Here is a 19126-nt window from a genome sequence, read left to right as displayed (position 1 = left end):
AGCTCCTTTTCGTGCTGTCGAAAGCAGCTTTAAAGTCGACAAATAGATGGTGTGTGTCGATCCTTTTTTCACGGGTCTTCTCCAAGATTTGGCGCATGGTGAATATCTGGTCAGTTGTTGATTTTCCAGGTCTAAAGCCACACTGATAAGGTCCAATCAGTTTGTTGACGGTGGGCTTTAGTCTTTCACACAGTACGCTCGATAGAACCTTATAAGCGATGTTAAGGAGGCTTAACCCACGATAGTTGGCGCAGATTGTGGGGTCTCCCTTTTTGTGGATTGGGCAGAGTACACTGAGATTCCAATCGTCGGGCATGCTTTCTTCCGACCATATTTCGCAAAGAAGCTGATGCATGCACCTTATCAGCTCTTCGCCGCTGATCGCCGGGGCCATCTCCTGGTGTTGTACTTTCACTGCCATTCAGCAGGCTGGAGAAGTGTTCCCTCCACAAACACAGTATACTATGGTCATCAACCACTAGATCACCGCTGGGGGTCCTACAGGAGTGTGCTCCGGTCTTGAAACCTTCAGTTAGTCGCCGGATCTTTTCGTAAAATTTTCGAGCATTACCCCTGTCGGCCAGCTTGTCAAGCTCTTCATACTCACGCATTTCTGCCTCTTTCTTTCTTTTTCTGCAAATGCGTCTCGCTTCCCACTTCAGCTCTCGGTATCTTTCCCATCCCGCTCGTGTTGCGGTCGATCGCAACATTGCGAGGTAGGCAGTCTGTTTTCTCTCCACTGCGAGACGACAATCCTCATCATACCAGCTGTTTTTTGGCTTTTCCGAAAGCCAATGGTTTCGGTTGCAGCTGTACGTAAGGAGTTTGATATGCCGTCCCACAGCTCCCTTATACCGAGATGCTGATGAGTGCTCTCAGAGAGCAGTAGTGCAAGTCGAGTAGAAAATCGTTCGGCTGTCGGTTGTGATTGCAGCTTCTCGATGTCGAACCTTCCTTGTGTTTGTTGACGTGTGCCCTTTTCTACACAGAGGCGGGTGCGTATCTTAGCTGCTACAAGATAGTGGTCCGAGTCGATGTTGGGACCACGAAGCGTACGCACATCAAAAACACTGGTGACATGTCGTCCATCTATCACAACATGATCGATCTGGTTGCGAGTGATTCGATCCGGGGACAGCAAAGTAGCTTGATGGATTTTCTTATGCTGGAATCTAGTACTACAGATGACCATATTTCGGGCCCCGGCGAAGTCGATCAGCCTCAGACCGTTTGGTGATGTTTCGTCATGGAGGCTGAAATTTCCGACTGTTGTGCCAAAGACACCTTCTTTACCCACCCTAGCGTTGAAATCGCCAAGCACGATTTTGACATCGTGGCGGGGGCAGCGCTCATAGGTACGTTCTAGGCGCTCATAGAAGGTATCTTTGATCACTTCGTCTTTCTCTTCCGTCGGGGCGTGGGCGCAAATAAGCGATATGTTGAAGAACCTCGCTTTGATGCGGATTGTGGCTAGACGTTCATCCACCGGAGTGAATGCCAGGACTCGACGACGGAGTCTCTCTCCCACCACGAATCCCACACCGAATTTGCGCTCCTTTATATGGCCGCTGTAGTAGATGTCACAAGGACCCACCTTCTTCCGTCCTTGTCCCGTCCATCGCATTTCTTGGATTGCGGTGATGTCAGCCTTTACTCTTACGAGGACATCAACCAGCTGGGCAGAGGCACCTTCCCAATTAAGGGTCCGGACATTCCAGGTGCATGCCCTTAAATCATAGTCCTTTATACGTTTGCCGTGGTCGTCATCAAAAGGGGGGTTTCTCATACGAGGCCTGTGTTTCTTATTCACTGGTTATCCGTTTTTATGTGGTGGGTCCCAAGCCCTACGCACAACCGCATAAGCGGGATTCGCCTTCTCACTTTAGCTCGCTTCCAGACGGATGTCTGTTGGCTACCCAGAGGATACTTGGTCTAAGACCGGAAGTTGTGAGCTGCTTGAGCCACATGTAAACGAATCGTTCCTGGCCACTCCCAAGTGAATGGCAGTCAGAAACTTTCCTCACTTACGTGAACTTCTACATATGACTCCATCCTCCATGATGATGGCTATAATATAAATATACCAATGATTGATCCACGAACCGGTAAATAATATTTTCAGTGTGTTGACATTTCATCATTTGTAGAAATTTCTTAAGTCACATTTTCCATTTATTTTAAGAAAATGTACAACGAAGCTTTGATAATAATTGAAGATATGTGTCTACGGATTTCAAATAAAACATTAGTACAATTGGGTATGACCGCACCAAATCGTGACATGCATGATCTGTTTGATCGTGAATTGCAACGTGAGCAGGTTTGCGTTTATTTGTACAATCGAATATAACCAAAATGAATATTCAGCAAAAACATGTCTATGACACAATCATGCAAGCCATTTCCAATAATGCAGGTGGGTTAAATTTCTTGGATGCACCTGGTGGTACAGGTAAACGTTCGTTATATCACTGATTTTAGCCACTATTCGATCGGAACAGAAAATTGCATTGGCATTTGCATCTTCGGGAATTGCTGCTACATTACTAGAAGGTGGTCGGACAGCACACTCTGCATTAAAATTGCCATTGAATGTACAGGTAATTGAAACTCCAACTTGCAATATTTCAAGAAATTCTGCTATGGCAAAAGTTCTGCGGTTAACGTCAATTATTTTATGGGATGAGTGTACAATGACGAATAAAAAGTTACTAGAAGCATTTAATCGAACAATGCAAGATTTACGTGGTAACCAACAGCTTTCTGGTGGTGCTTTGATGTTACTGTCAGGGGATTTTCGACAAAAATTGCCTGTCATTCCTCGGTCAACTCCTGCTGATGAAATAAATGCCGGTTTGAAGGCATCAGTTCTTTGAAGATATGTACAAAAATTGACACTGACCATTAATATGCGTATTCACCTACAAAATGATCCAGCTGCCCATGAGTTTTCAAAACAATTGTTACAAATTGGTGATGGCAAAATACAAATCGACAGAACCAACGGATTGATCACTGTACCGAACAATTTTTGTACAAACTGTGTAATGGCACCAGATTGGCAGTGAAAAATGTATTGCCAAATTTGATTGAAGCTACTATCTTAACTGGTAAATCAAAAGGAGAAGTTTGTTTAATACCGCGTATCCCTATGATTCCAACTGATATGCCTTGAATTCAAACGATTACAATATCCTGTGCGTTTATCATTTGCGATGTCCATCAACAAAGCTCAAGGGCAAACACTTAACGTTTGTGGTGTGAATTTGGAGGAATCATGTTTTTCACATGTCCAACTTTATGTTGCCTGTTCCAAAGTCGGTATCCCTAGCCGTTTGTTTATTCATACAAAAAATATTGTTTATCCAAATGTTTTGGATAGCTAGCAAATAATTAAATATATATTTTTTTTTTTATAAATGAGTTTGATTTAATATTTCACTTTATACGTAGCGAAGCACGTACCGGGCCGCTATAAATATTATATGTATTCATTGTATTGCTTTCAAAAAATCATAAAGTTATGCTTATCTGTAACACCACATTCATTGACTGTTAGGCGGTACAAAGTTCGCCGGGTCAGCTAGTCTTTAATAAAATCAACATTTAGTTAAATATTAAAGTACAGAGACAACGAATGACTAGTCAAGAAATAATAGATACTTAATTATGCTGCTGTGTGATCGGCGTGGTACAGAGCAGCCAGTCCTCTAGCACCCAGGAGCGCAGCAGAGCGGGAAAAGATATTGCCCTAAATTTTGAAATGTGATGTCACAAAGTTTTGACCACACCCTGCCCCTTGTCACACAATGTCACTTCTGAATAATAGCCTTCCCCCCTTCAAGGTGTGACGTAATTTATGGCCCCTAATACACAATTTGACCCACATATTCGTCATATATATTGTATAAAGTCCATTGAAAGTTGGAAAATATAATATTAGACTAGAAGCACCGAGGTCCTTGTGTTCGATATATGGGGCCTTAAAAACCTTTGGTCCGATTTCGGCGATTTTTAGAATGGGCTGCCACACTATAAACATAGTATTTGTGCAAAGTTCTGCCCCGATATCTTCACTAGTGCTTACTTTATATATTGTAAAGTAAACGATTCAGATCGTCTTCAAAGTTCTGGTATATAGTAAGTAGGCGTGGTTGTAAAGCGAATTGGCCTATTTTCACAGCATATCATTGAGATGTAAGGAAACTTTTACAAACCAAGTTTAATTGAAATCGGTCGAGTAGTTCCTGATATATGGTTTTTGACCCATAAGTAGGCGACGCCACGCCCATTTTCCATTTTGTAAAAAGATCTGAGTGCAGCTTTCATCTGCCATTTCTTGTGTGAAATATAGTGTTTCTGACGTTTTTCGTTAGTGAGTTAACACACTTTTAGTAATTTTCAACCTAACCTTTGTATGGGAGGTGGGCGTGGTTATTATCCGATTTCTTTCATTTTTAGACTTTATTAAGAAGTGGCTAAACAAAACGGCTGCAGAATGTTTGGTTTATATAGCTCTATTGGTTTCCGATATATGTACAAAAAACCAATTTGAGGGCGGGACCACGCCCACCTCCCCAAAAAAATTACATCCAAATGTGCCCCTACCTAATGGGATCCTATGTTCCAAATTTAATTTTCAGAACTTTATTTATGGCTTAGTTATGACACTGTATAGGTTTTCGGTTTCCGCCATTTTGTGGGCGTGGCAGTGAACCGATTTTGCCCATTTTCGAAAGCAACCTCCTCAGGGTGCCAAGGAACATGTGTTCCAAGTTTTATTAAGATATCTTAGTTTTTACTCGAATTATCGCTTGCACGGACAGACGGACAGACGGACAGACGCACGGACGGACAGACATCCGGATTTCAAATCCACTCGTCATCCTGATCATTTATGTATATATAACCCCATATCTAACTCTTATATTTCTTGGTGACACCAACAACCGTTATGTGAACAAAACTATTATACTCTGTGCAACAGTTTGCGAGAGTATAATAATGTAAGAAAAAAGCAAATTATCAACCAATTTAGTACAGATTATTTTTTCACTGCCATTATAATTAGAAAAAAACTTATAATGTATACTCTAATAAACCGTACACAGAGCCAAAAACTTCACCTATAATCAATAAGATTGACTTCTAAAAAAGCTTTTAGGGCGAGGAGAGCTAGGGGGGGGAAAAATTGAAGAAAATTTTACTAGAATGTCTTCTTAATTGTAGCTTAAATTTCTTCTAAAATCTATTGAAAAGAAAACCGGCTGAAAATAAAAAGATAACTTCTTATTTATTAATTTGTTTTTGTAATTTTGTCAAAAAATTCAATGGTAAGAAGAAATCTACTTGTTTTTATGAGAAAACTATTAAAGAGCAAATCAATAAGGACATCCACTTATTTTTACTAGAACCTTATTAAATTTATTAAAAAGAAAAACCTTTTATTTTAAAAAGAGTTCTTATTAATTTAAAATTTGCTATTAACGTCTCAAAATGCGTACATACATACATATTAATGTTTGTATATTGCATCAGCCAATTTAAGAAAAAAAAATTGGCGACAGTGATATTCTTTTTATCCCGTTGCTTTGTTGTGCGTACATACGTACAAATTAATGTATGTATGTACATATATTGCATCAGCTAACTTAGAAAAATTTTACTTGGCGACAGTGATTTTCTTTTTATCCCGTTGCTTTTTTGTGAAGTTGTGAAGTGTCACATTTCAGTTGCTCTTGTGTTGTATTGCGTGCTAGTTGTATTATTATATTAGTTGTATTATTATATTATATTCAAAATGTGCGATATATATGGTGAACCAAGCCAAGGAAACGATGAATTCTTGGAATTATTAAAATCTTGGGGCTTGCTAAATGAAATAATTGATACCCTGATTGAACGGGGGGTTAATTCCTTTCTCATTCTTGAGAAAATGCAAATTGACGACGTTGACGCTTTTTTCAATAGATGTGACGCAAAATATTTCGGAGAACGCATAAAATTTAAAGCCGGTTTGAGGGAGTGGCGAACAAAAAAGGTAAGATGATTCCTTTATTTTTAAATTATCAATTCTGTTTATAGAGCTATGCACAACACAAGTAATCGCCCAAGAAAAAACTTTAATTTTGCTCTAAAAGCCAAATTTTAAGTAATTTTAATTTGAAAGTTAGTGTGTGGATTCTGTTTTTAAGGGTATTCCATTTATTTGTGACCAAGAGACACAAACTGCAAACACCGAAGTCTTAGATTGGCTGAAAAAAATATCCAGTGATTTGTCTTCCGTCAAATCGGGAGAATGTAGTATGCTACCTTGTTCGCCTCAAACGAAGAATTTCAATCTACGCGAGCTTTTAAAAACATCAGTAAAGGGACAACTTGCTTTAAGTTATCAAGAAAAACATGGCTACTTGGACAGTAGAAACCAAAAAAATTTAACACATTGCATCGTTGACAACTATATTGGTTTAGGACGCAAAATGCAATACTCAGATATGAGGGAATGGGCGAATGAAATTGTTGCGGTATTTCCTAAAGAAAAGAAGGTAAGGTAATTGCAAGAATTCGATTATAACTACTAAAAACTTACAACATTTTTTTGTTACTCTTATATATTAGGAATTTTACTTTTTGGAAAGAAAAATGGGAAAAAAGAATCCGAGTGGTAAATTGTTCTCGCGTTGGGCTAATGCCATAAAGTTGGAAAACAAAGCCAATCCTGTTACCCAGGAAGCTTATGAAGATGTTTTTGACGGTGTGCAATACTTTTTACTCCTACTTTATAAAATAATTTGTAGTTTTAACAATATTTAATTTAACTTCTTGCACTGCAGATAACGTTTTGGAAAAAAAGTGTTGGTTGGCACATAACTGCACACCTTGGGAAAAAGTTAAAAAGTTTTGGTTAGATACATGCACGTTTAGAAATAAATGTAAGGGATCTCTATCGGATTTGCTAGCAGACTGGCCGCGCTACAATGACTTTAACGGTTACGAATTGGTAAGAAAAAAGCACAAAGTATTTATTTACAAATTAAACATTATTCAATTATAACAGGTTGATATTGATTTTAATGACATGACTGGCCGCGCTACAATGACTTTAACGGTTACGAATTGGTAAGAAAAAAGCACAAAGTATTTATTTACAAATTAAACATTATTCAATTATAACAGGTTGATATTGATTTTAATGACATGCATCCAGATATTGGAAACGAGTTGTTCTTAAAACTTGACAAGTTTTATAAAGTAATCCTTCCTGTCTTAAATGCGGAAGTAAAAGACCAAGCCAGCCGAGAGTTACTATTTACCACATGTAGCGCATCTAAAGTGGAACATATGTTTAAAAGATGACTATTAGATTGTAAGAATATTTGTACTTAGCCTTAAGAACAAGATTGTATAAAAGTAAGTAAAATAAAGATAAAAGAACAGTCTCTTCCAAGACTCGGACGTTTTTCGGTCGCTTGACTAAACACTCGTTTTTTATTTATTAAAAACCTTTTACATAAGGTCAAGAAATTAATTGGCGATCCTGCCAGGAGGAATAAAAAACTCCTATGGACCAAAATGTTTTAAACGGTTCGGTTTAAAAACAAACAAACGCAAACAAGTATTGCGAAATCGCGAGAAAAGAAAAAAAAAAAAAATAAAAATAAAAAAAAAACACAATCAATCCATTTTCGAAAAAAACAGCAAAAAAAACGAAATATTTAAATTTGCAACTAAATTATTTTAAAAAAGTGATACATCACACACAGTTTCTTGGAACAATCCATTTACAAAATCAAGTGGATAAATAAATAATTTAATTTTAATAAAAAGAACAACAACAACATATTTTTAAAGTGCGCAAGTTATAAAGTTATAAGCCAGACAAGATTTGTGACTAAAGCAACGTGAAAAAAAAACACAATCAATCCATTTTCGAAAAAAAAAACAGCAAACAAAACGAAATATTTAAATTTGCAACTAAATTGTTTTAAAAAAGTGATACATCACACACAATTTCTTGGAACAATCCATTTACAAAATCAAGTGGATAAATAAATAATTTAATTTTAATAAAAAGAACAACAACATACTTTTAAAGTGCGTAAGATATAAAGTCAACTCATAGAAATAAGTTGGCAATTGAAGGAGCAGCTCCAACCCCCAAAGGCAGAGCAATAACAACAACTTCAACAACAACAGGAAGCTTATGAAGATGTTTTTGACGGTGTGCAATACTTTTTACTCCTACTTTATAAAATAATTTGTAGTTTTAACAATATTTAATTTAACTTCTTGCACTGCAGATAACGTTTTGGAAAAAAAGTGTTGGTTGGCACATAACTGCACACCTTGGGAAAAAGTTAAAAAGTTTTGGTTAGATACATGCACGTTTAGAAATAAATGTAAGGGATCTCTATCGGATTTGCTAGCAGACTGGCCGCGCTACAATGACTTTAACGGTTACGAATTGGTAAGAAAAAAGCACAAAGTATTTATTTACAAATTAAACATTATTCAATTATAACAGGTTGATATTGATTTTAATGACATGCATCCAGATATTGGAAACGAGTTGTTCTTAAAACTTGACAAGTTTTATAAAGTAATCCTTCCTGTCTTAAATGCGGAAGTAAAAGACCAAGCCAGCCGAGAGTTACTACTTTCGAAACTCATTTACAAAGATTTATCAAATGGTAAAAAAACATGAAAAACAATATTAAAATATTTATATATTGGATTAATTTATAATTCCAGATTCTAAATATTGCATTGTGTTGTTACTGCTCCATGCGGTTCTTCAACCACAGCGTCGGAGTAAAACCCACAAACCAACGATTGGTGACGCTCAATCAGAGTTTATAATACTAGCAACTACACCAAATGATATATTACCAAAGATTTCGTCCAAAATTGAGCAATACGCGATTGAAAAACAGCATTTGCAGCCTTACATCATTGCAGTAGGTGAGGACTATACAAGTATATCAGAATTCTTTATAACGGGTGATTTTTTTGAGGTTAGGATTTTCATGCATTAGTATTTGACAGATCACGTGGGATTTCAGACATGGTGTCAAAGAGAAAGATGCTCAGTATGCTTTGACATTTCATCATGAATAGACTTACTAACGAGCAACGCTTGCAAATCATTGAATTTTATTACCAAAATCAGTGTTCGGTTCGAAATGTGTTTATCGACAAATTTTGTTCAGCGATGAGGCTCATTTCTGGTTGAATGGCTACGTAAATAAGCAAAATTGCCGCATTTGGGGTGAAGAGCAACCAGAAGCCGTTCAAGAACTGCCCATGCATCCCGAAAAATGCACTGTTTGGTGTGGTTTGTACGCTGGTGGAATCATTGGACCGTATTTTTTTAAAGATGCTGTTGGACGCAACGTTACGGTGAATGGCGATCGCTATCGTTCGATGCTAACAAACTTTTTGTTGCCAAAAATGGAAGAACTGAACTTGGTTGACATGTGGTTTCAACAAGATGGCGCTACATGCCACACAGCTCGCGATTCTATGGCCATTTTGAGGGAAAACTTCGGAGAACAATTCATCTCAAGAAATGGACCCGTAAGTTGGCCACCAAGATCATGCGATTTAACGCCTTTAGACTATTTTTTGTGGGGCTACGTCAAGTCTAAAGTCTACAGAAATAAGCCAGCAACTATTCCAGCTTTGGAAGACAACATTTCCGAAGAAATTCGGGCTATTCCGGCCGAAATGCTCGAAAAAGTTGCCCAAAATTGGACTTTCCGAATGGACCACCTAAGACGCAGCCGCGGTCAACATTTAAATGAAATTATCTTCAAAAAGTAAATGTCATGAACCAATCTAACGTTTCAAATAAAGAACCGATGAGATTTTGCAAATTTTATGCGTTTTTTTTTTTTAAAAAGTTATCAAGCTCTTAAAAAATCACCCTTTATTTTACGACGGGCTTAAGTGGAAGTGCCCAACTTTAATGAAATGCGTCGACTGTATTATTAAGTTAAGTTATGTATTCCAAATTGAATATTCCCATAATAGCAAGCAAGTTTGGGTATTTTTAGAACAATACTTTTTTGGGCTTAAGTCTGAAGATTTTCCTTCAGTTTCAAATTTACTCAGCAAGTTAGATAACTAATTTTTTATTTTCTTTCTTTTCTTTTTAATTGTTAAAAATGTCCAAATTTGCTTGCTATTTATGTCACAAACCCCACTTAACTTCATGTTTACTTATAAATCATTTAAAGGAAGATCATGACCATAGCAAAATATGTTTGCAAAAAGGAAAATTGCAATCAAATATTTCACAATGTGTATAGGTTTCGAAAGCACTTAGAAAAGCATAAAACTGTGAGTTTTTCCTCGGTAAATAATGATTTAGGTCAATCTTTAGTTTCTCAAGAACCACTTACACAATTACAGTATCGTGATGAGTATCCCCTTCCAAGTCTTGCAAACTTCAAGCATTCTGTTCTTGAATTTACTCTTGAACTGCACAATCATCCACATTTTTCGAGAAAAGACGTTCTTAGTATTCAAAAATCTATAAAAGAACGTATTATGGCTCCAATAGTAGAAATGGTTAACCCGTTGATTCAAAATTTTGAAAATAAAGTCCTATCTAATGAAATATTGAGAAATTTATCTGAACCATTTAAAAATGTGGATTCTGAGTATAAGTTTCTTAAAGAATTGGAAAACTTGAAGCATTTTAAACATCCGCAAAAATATGTAATAAGCAATGAATTGTCTGGAATTATTTTAAATAATAATCCGACTTTAACTAGCGCTAAAGCAGAAATAGTATTGAATGACATACCTTTTCAAATAAAACAATTTTTTGAAAGTGAAGGGGTATGGGAATCAATTATTGCCAATGTTGAAATCATTTCAAAATTTGTTTGTAAAGAACAATGTCCTATTACAAAAGAAATTTACATTTCATCATTAAATTTATCCGATTTGAATTCATATAAAAAAACAGATTCCGTTATTTTCCGAGGAAAAACGTTCAAAATTGGACACATTGTTTCAGTTACTAAAGACAGTTTTCTTATTTACGAAATATGCGATTTCTTAATAAGCGAAAATAATATTAGTATTGTAGTGAAAAGTCATAGTTGTCTAAATTTTTCTGAGAGATTTCAATCATATTTGGTTGGCAGTGAAAAACATAATTACACTCTCATCAAATTTGATTCTTTAGATGGTCCGCCAATAGATTTTTATGTTTTAAATAATGGTCTTAAAGTTATAAGAGCTAAAAAATATTGGTAAAAATACCTTTCATACAATTACAAGTTTGTCAATTATTTATGTTATAAAAATTACCAGGAAGTATGTAAAGTCAATTTTAATTATATATACATAAGTATTTAAACTAGCTATAGTTATGCTAATGCTGAATTAAAAAATAAAAAAAGTTATAAAAAAACTCGTATTATATTTATTTTCAGAAAGTATTAATTTCAATTAAGGGGAAAATAACATCAAATTGATAAGATCATCGGCTTGTTAAAATTAAGATGATGTTCCAATAATAATTAAGACTTCCCATCTTATTTATGTTAAGGAGAGTTTCTGCTTAGTTTTACGGGTTATCTACTTGATTTTATTAAGAAGCGTTTCCTCTTAATTCTAAGGGTCACCTTCTTAATAATATTGAAAAGGTTTTCACCTTAGTTTCATAGGTTATCTATTAAATTTCACTGAAAAGGATATCATCTAAATTCTAAGCGTCATCTCCTAAATTATATTGAAAAGGTTTTCACCTTAGTTTAACGTTTTATCTTCACATTTTTATTAAGAAGTGATATCCAGTAATAATAAGATGGACATCTTATTGGAGAGAAATTTAAGAGGAATCTTCTAAACTTTGTTCTAATTTACAGGGCATTTTAGGTGGCCATTTCGCTCTGTGTACACAGATTGAAATAAAGACGATTTATCGTTCTTTCCAAGCTTCCTTAGCCCAATTATGATGAGTTTGAACTTAAAAATAGTTAATTCAAAGGCTATTATTATTTTGACGATTGGAAATACATCCGCAACTTTTCGCACCTAACCTTAACACTTTTCACCTTCTGAATGTAAGTGAGAGTGTGACACCAAGAGATAGCGAACCGGATTTTCCAATCAATGATGATGGAATAAATAATAGCCTGCTTGAAAACCAACGAAGAGACGGAGCCGATGGATTGCCGCCCGAACTATTCAAATTCGGGGGCGAAGAACAGACAAGGTACACGAGTATGGATAACGGTTGGTACCTATGTGTGAGTTTTCAGAAATCATGATTCAATCTATAGCAAAAGAAAATAGTACGAGCTGCATATCTAATTAGAGAAGATACAATCTATACTACTATTATAAAGAGGAAACATATGATTGTTTGTTTGCATTAAATAGGCTCCGAAACTACTTGACCGATTTGAACAATTCTTTCATTGTTGAAAAGCTACACTACCTGTGGTGAACATAGGCGATATTAAATTTTGCAAAAAAGTTATGGATCCATACTACAATTATTATTATTGATTATAGAACAAAATAATGTACTACACATTTTCAGATCATGTAATTATAAAACATGTCGCGACAGCATACATACAAGTTAAAACCACCGATAAGATATTTACAATTTGAACTACGAAACAAATGTGTCCAATATGTCATTGGCACATCTACTATTAAGAATCGTGTTACACACTCGTTGTACACATTAGATTGTAAGATGATCTTTTCACTTACCACACGTGGTCTTAAGTGGACATTCGTCACACACATTAGATTGTAAGATGAACCTTTCATTTACCACATGTAGCGCATCTAAAGTGGAACATATGTTTAAAAGATGACTATTAGATTGTAAGAATATTTGTACTTAGCCTTAAGAACAAGATTGTATAAAAGTAAGTAAAATAAAGATAAAAGAACAGTCTCTTCCAAGACACGGACGTTTTTCGGTCGCTTGACTAAACACTCGTTTTTTATTTATTAAAAACCTTTTACATAAGGTCAAGAAATTAATTGGCGATCCTGCCAGGAGGAATAAAAAACTCCTATGGACCAAAATGTTTTAAACGGTTCGGTTTAAAAACAAACAAACGCAAACAAGTATTGCGAAATCGCGAGAAAAGAAAAAAAAAAAAATAAAAATAAAAAAAAACACAATCAATCCATTTTCGAAAAAAACAGCAAAAAAAACGAAATATTTAAATTTGCAACTAAATTATTTTAAAAAAGTGATACATCACACACAGTTTCTTGGAACAATCCATTTACAAAATCAAGTGGATAAATAAATAATTTAATTTTAATAAAAAGAACAACAACAACATATTTTTAAAGTGCGCAAGTTATAAAGTTATAAGCCAGACAAGATTTGTGACTAAAGCAACGTGAAAAAAAAAACACAATCAATCCATTTTCGAAAAAAAAAACAGCAAACAAAACGAAATATTTAAATTTGCAACTAAATTGTTTTAAAAAAGTGATACATCACACACAATTTCTTGGAACAATCCATTTACAAAATCAAGTGGATAAATAAATAATTTAATTTTAATAAAAAGAACAACAACATACTTTTAAAGTGCGTAAGATATAAAGTCAACTCATAGAAATAAGTTGGCAATTGAAGGAGCAGCTCCAACCCCCAAAGGCAGAGCAATAACAACAACTTCAACAACAACAAGTTAGTAGTAATTATTATAAATATTTATAATCCCTCCGGTTTATAATATAAACTCAATTCTGCGATTCTGAACCCCAGACCCTCCAGAATAAAAGAGTATCCTTTCCCAGAAAGGATCAAAACAATAAATATTTAATAAACAGAAACTATAGGTAATAAAGAAAGAAACAATTGAAAAAAAAAATAAAATAAATAAAAGATAAAATGGCAGTCAATAATTTTACAGTAGAAGATATAGCTAGAATAATAGCTACACAAACTAGTAATTTAAGAACTGAGATAGATCAGTTGAATAATCAATTAAAAGCATTAACTAATGCAACAAATGTAACTGAGTATGAAACTCAGAAAATTAACGATTCTATATCATGCAATGAAAATTTAGATATAATAAAGTCTTTACCAGAATTCTCTGGCAAATCTTATGTCAGCTGGAGAGAAGCTGCAAAAAATTCTATGAGTCTCTATATAGAAGGAAGTAGGAGATATTTTGGGGCGCTAACGATATTGCGAAACAAAATTGTAGGCAATGCCAACGACATCTTAACTAATCATGGCACAGTATTAAACCTAGAAGCCATATTCTCTAGATTAGATTTTGCGTATGCAGATAGAAGGCCAATTCATGTGATTGACCAAGAGATGAGTATTATGCGACAAGGATCAAAATCCTTAATTGATTACTATAATGAAGTTAATCAGAAATTAACATTATTAATTAATAAAACCATTATGACACACGGAACGAATTCCGAGATCACGAAACAATTGAATATAAAGAACCGCGAAACCGCGCTTAGAACGTTTATAACAGGTTTAAATTATCCTTTAAACCAAATTTTATTTACGTTGACACCTACCGATTTGCCAAATGCTCTTGCAAAAGCACAAGAACTTCATTCAAACCAATTGCGATCCCAATTTGCTTTGCAATTTACTAAAAACAACCATGAAATTGGTTCACGAAACCAGCCTCAAGCTAATCGAAGATATCCGCATTTTCAGAATAATTTAAGGTACCCTCAAAGGAATTTCAACCAAAATAATTCATACCAGATATATTCCAATCATACAGAACCAATGGAAGTGGATCAATCAATCCAATTAACAAATAGGCCCAGTGCTATGAAAATAAACCAACCAGATGTTAGAAGTAACAGGTATAATTGGCAGACCAATTATCGACCAACCAATATACCAAAGAGGTTAATTGAAAGTGCACAAATAAGCACACAACCTCAGCCAAAAATTCAAAGAATAAATAATATTGGTGAGAACCATTTTTTAGGGTAAACTCAGATTTGCCTTATGTTATTAAAACCGATACAAAAACGGGGCAAATCTTTAGAATTATTATAGATACAGGGGCAACCAGCTCATATATACGGTCTGGAATTTATCATAATAAAAACATTTTAGTAATTAAGAAGAGAGTAAGAACCATTCATGGTTCAACTATAATAAAACACTTTCATAATATCAATCTGTTGGGTATACAGGAACGTTTTTATGAAATTGACAATTTAGAAAGCTATCTTTTAATTGGAATTAATTTCTTAAATAAAATCGGAGCCACGATTGATATCCCAAACAGAACATTGATTTACGGGGATAATAAAACAGAGAAAATAAATTTTCTTAATGATTTAATTATAGTAAACCCCTTGGGACGAAAACATCTTGAGACACCTATCAAAGATAATACTGGCAAGATTATCGAAAAAAATGTATCATGCCAAAATGAAATAAGAAATGATACTACGAATAAACAAATAATAAATGAAGCAAATGCTCATAATATTTTAAAAATAAATAATTTTGAAATGTCTAACGAATTATCTTGTAACGATAAGGAAACAAAACATATCTGCATCCCACTGTTAAGAAAGGATGTTATTAAAATAATTAATCATCATCATCAAAACGTGAACATGGATTTACCTTTTAGAACAGATATTAAAGCAGAAATTAGGACTGAGGATGATAAACCTATATGGTCAAAACAATATCCTTATTCAATATCTGCGAATAATTTTGTTAATAAGGAAATCGAAAGTTTGCTAGAAAAAGGAATTATACGGCATAGTAAAAGCCCATATAATTCTCCCGTTTGGGTCGTTCCTAAAAAAGGAATAAATGAAGACGGAAGTCCGAAATTAAGAATGGTCATTGACTTTAAAAAAATAAATGAAAAAACTATAACCGACAGATATCCAATGCCTAATCCTGAGGTGATTCTCTTTAATCTGGGAGAATCGAAATACTTTTCCACAATAGATTTAGAGTCTGGATTTCATCAGATATTGATGGAGCAAAAGGACATAGAGAAAACAGCATTTTCTGTAAATAACGGAAAATATGAATATTTAAGAATGCCATTCGGACTTAAAAATGCTCCAAGTATATTTCAGAGAGCAATGAATAATATATTACACGAATGTATAGGAAAATTTTGTCACGTATATGTTGATGACATAATAGTATACTCAAAAACCCTAGAAGAACATATATTCCATTTGAAATATATAGTGAAAACCCTCGAAAAAGCACATATGAAAATATCTATAGAAAAATCAAAATTTATAGAAACCGAAGTTGAATTTTTAGGATACGTTGTATCTCATAAGGTTGTAAAAACTGATCCCAAAAAAGTAGAAACAATAAAAAATTACCCATATCCTAAGACGTTACGACAACTTAGAGGATTTTTAGGATTAACGGGATACTATAGGAAATTTATAGAGAATTATGCAACAATTGCTAAACCATTAACAAAACACTTAAAGGGGGAAAATGGTCAAATTTCGCAGTATATGTCTAAGAAAACAATTATTAATCTTGAACAAGAAGGCATAGCAGCCTGTGAAACCTTAAAAAGAGCGTTGCAGGAACAAATTGAATTAGTTCAACCAAATTTCGAGAAAAAATTAATTTTAACTACTGATGCATCCAATGTTGCTGTAGGGGCAGTCTTATGCCAAGACGGAAGACCTATTACATTTATTTCGAAGACACTTAATTCTACCGAAGAAAATTATGCGACAAACGAGAAAGAATTATTCGCCATAGTTTGGGCATTAAAAGCATTACGCCATTACCTTTATGCAGTAAAAGATTTAGAAATTCACACGGATCATCAACCACTAGCATTTGCAATGTCCGAAAAAAATCCTAATGTTAAAATGAAAAGATGGAGAGCTTTTATAGAGGAGTTTTCTATAAAAATAATTTATAAACCAGTTGCTGATGCACTATCAAGACAAATCTTAAATAATTTAAATAGTTCATGTGAGTCGAGCGACTCAGGTGATTCACTAATAGAAACCCAACACTCTGCAGAAAGTAGCGATGAGTATCAAATTCTTGAAACAAAAAAACCTTTGAATCACTTTAAGCAACAAATAGTAATTGATAATGGAGCAAGAATTACTGTCTTAGAGACGATTTCCTCTTTTAATAATAAACGATTTCTAATTGAGTATGATAGACCAGAAAACATAATTGATATTCTAAAAGAATATGTGAGCCCAAAAGTATTTACAGGAATATTTTGCACACCTGAGGTGCTATATGCTATAAAAAACATTTTGAAGGATACATTTCCCACAGTAAAATTTCTATATACTAAGCTATTCCCTAACGATATAAGCAATAAAGAAGATCAGGGAACGATAATTGAGCAAACACACAATAGAGCACATAGAAATTATAGGGAAAATTTAGCACAAATTAGGCAGCAGTATTATTGGCCTTTAATGATAAAACAGTTTAAGCAATATGCGAAAAATTGTAACATATGTAATAATAATAAATACGAAAGACATCCGAAATTAATCCCAATAGGGGAAGCACCAATACCAGAGAAAGAGGGAGAACAACTTCATATAGATATCTTTTTCGCACAAAAACTTAAATTTCTTACGTGTATTGATTCATATTAAAAATTTCTAATAGTCAAATATATAGAGGATAAATCAAATTTAGAAGAAAAAGTTTTAGAACTATTACAAACATTTCCAGATGTTAAAAGTATAGTTATCGATAATGAACCAGGCTTAAGTACGATACAGTTCAAGTCTTTAATGGAGAGGATAAACATACAAATTTATTATTGTACACCACGCCACAGTACAAGTAATGGACAAATAGAAAGAGTTCATTCAACACTAATAGAAATTTCTAGATGTTTAAAACAAGAACACAGCTTAATAAGTAATTTTGAATCAATTATGAGAGCAGTTCAACAGTACAATAAAACAATTCATTCAGTAACAGGCAAACAGCCCTGCACTATTTTATTTAATAAAGAACCACACCAAAATATGAAAGATGTGTTACAGAATGCCCAAGAAAAAATGCTGGAATGTCATAACAAGAAAAGGCTTCAAAAAAGCTATCAAAGGGGAGATATAACATATGAGAAAATATTTGGAGAAAGAAATAAATTAAACCCCAAATATAAAAAACAAATAGTAGTAGAAGACTTAGGAAATAAAATTAAAATACAAAACAGAAACAGAACAATTCATAAAGATAATATCAAATCTTAAAATCTTTTAGGCTCAAAATGTTAACCAATCAAAAGTAATAGAAATGGATACAAACCATATTTATGTAATCAATGCAAAAAATAAAACCATTTATCATAACTGTAACTCTAACAACCTTACTATTAACGGTAATTATTTAATAAAATTTGAAAATTGTAATGTTAAAATTGATAACTTAGTCTATAGACATCGTAAACCTCTCACTATAAAATTATTACCAAATCCAGTTAAAGTAATTAATATTACAATCACAAAGAATTTAAGTATGGAAGAAATACATTTTCAAAACATTGAAAATATTCAAGAAATAACAGAACTCAGACATGAGGCAAAAAAAAAGTAAAATGATAAATTACTGTCTGATAACAATTGTGGGCCTTATAGTAGTAATATTGATAACCTGTAAATACAAAAAAAATAAGAGCACACAAGTTAAAGTTAACATTGAACAAATTCCAATGCAAGAGCAAGCCCAACCTATTGATCAAATGATGGAAAGGATCAAGTACTATTCCTCTTTGAATCGGGACGCTTCAATTTAGAGGTGGGGGAGTTAACACCACCGATAAGATATTTACAATTTGAACTACGAAACAAATGTGTCCAATATGTCATTGGCACATCTACTATTAAGAATCGTGTTACACACTCGTTGTACACATTAGATTGTAAGATGATCTTTTCACTTACCACACGTGGTCTTAAGTGGACATTCGTCACACACATTAGATTGTAAGATGAACCTTTCATTTACCACATGTAGCGCATCTAAAGTGGAACATATGTTTAAAAGATGACTATTAGATTGTAAGAATATTTGTACTTAGCCTTAAGAACAAGATTGTATAAAAGTAAGTAAAATAAAGATAAAAGAACAGTCTCTTCCAAG

The 19126-nt window shown here is 33.9% G+C and overlaps 2 protein-coding genes across 9 annotated transcripts in view; one reads left to right on the top strand and one right to left on the bottom strand.

Annotated features, from left to right (window-relative positions):
* LOC128923552 (protein rtoA-like) overlaps nucleotides 1-19126 on the bottom strand; it is a 2411103-nt gene that overhangs the window by 224762 nt on the left and 2167215 nt on the right. The window lies entirely within an intron of this gene.
* LOC128923559 (uncharacterized) lies at nucleotides 5797-7006 on the top strand. The gene is made up of 3 exons (XM_054235836.1): nucleotides 5797-6040; nucleotides 6195-6545; nucleotides 6619-7006. Exons 1-3 carry the CDS (start codon nucleotides 5801-5803, stop codon nucleotides 6811-6813), a joined length of 786 nt encoding a protein of 261 aa, XP_054091811.1. The 5' UTR covers nucleotides 5797-5800; the 3' UTR covers nucleotides 6814-7006.

The sequence above is a fragment of the Zeugodacus cucurbitae genome, chromosome Y (genome assembly GCF_028554725.1).
Source record: "Zeugodacus cucurbitae isolate PBARC_wt_2022May chromosome Y, idZeuCucr1.2, whole genome shotgun sequence".
Classification (NCBI taxonomy): domain Eukaryota; kingdom Metazoa; phylum Arthropoda; class Insecta; order Diptera; family Tephritidae; genus Zeugodacus; species Zeugodacus cucurbitae.
This window is presented reverse-complemented; position numbering and strand designations above follow the sequence as displayed.

Coding starts and splice junctions, on each gene's coding strand:
- LOC128923559 (XM_054235836.1), top strand. CDS start 5,801: ATGTGCGATATATATGGTGAACCAAGCCAAGGAAACGATGAATTCTTG. Junction 6,041..6,194: donor GGGAGTGGCGAACAAAAAAG/GTAAGATGATTC, acceptor TCTGTTTTTAAG/GGTATTCCATTTATTTGTGA. Junction 6,546..6,618: donor TATTTCCTAAAGAAAAGAAG/GTAAGGTAATTG, acceptor CTTATATATTAG/GAATTTTACTTTTTGGAAAG.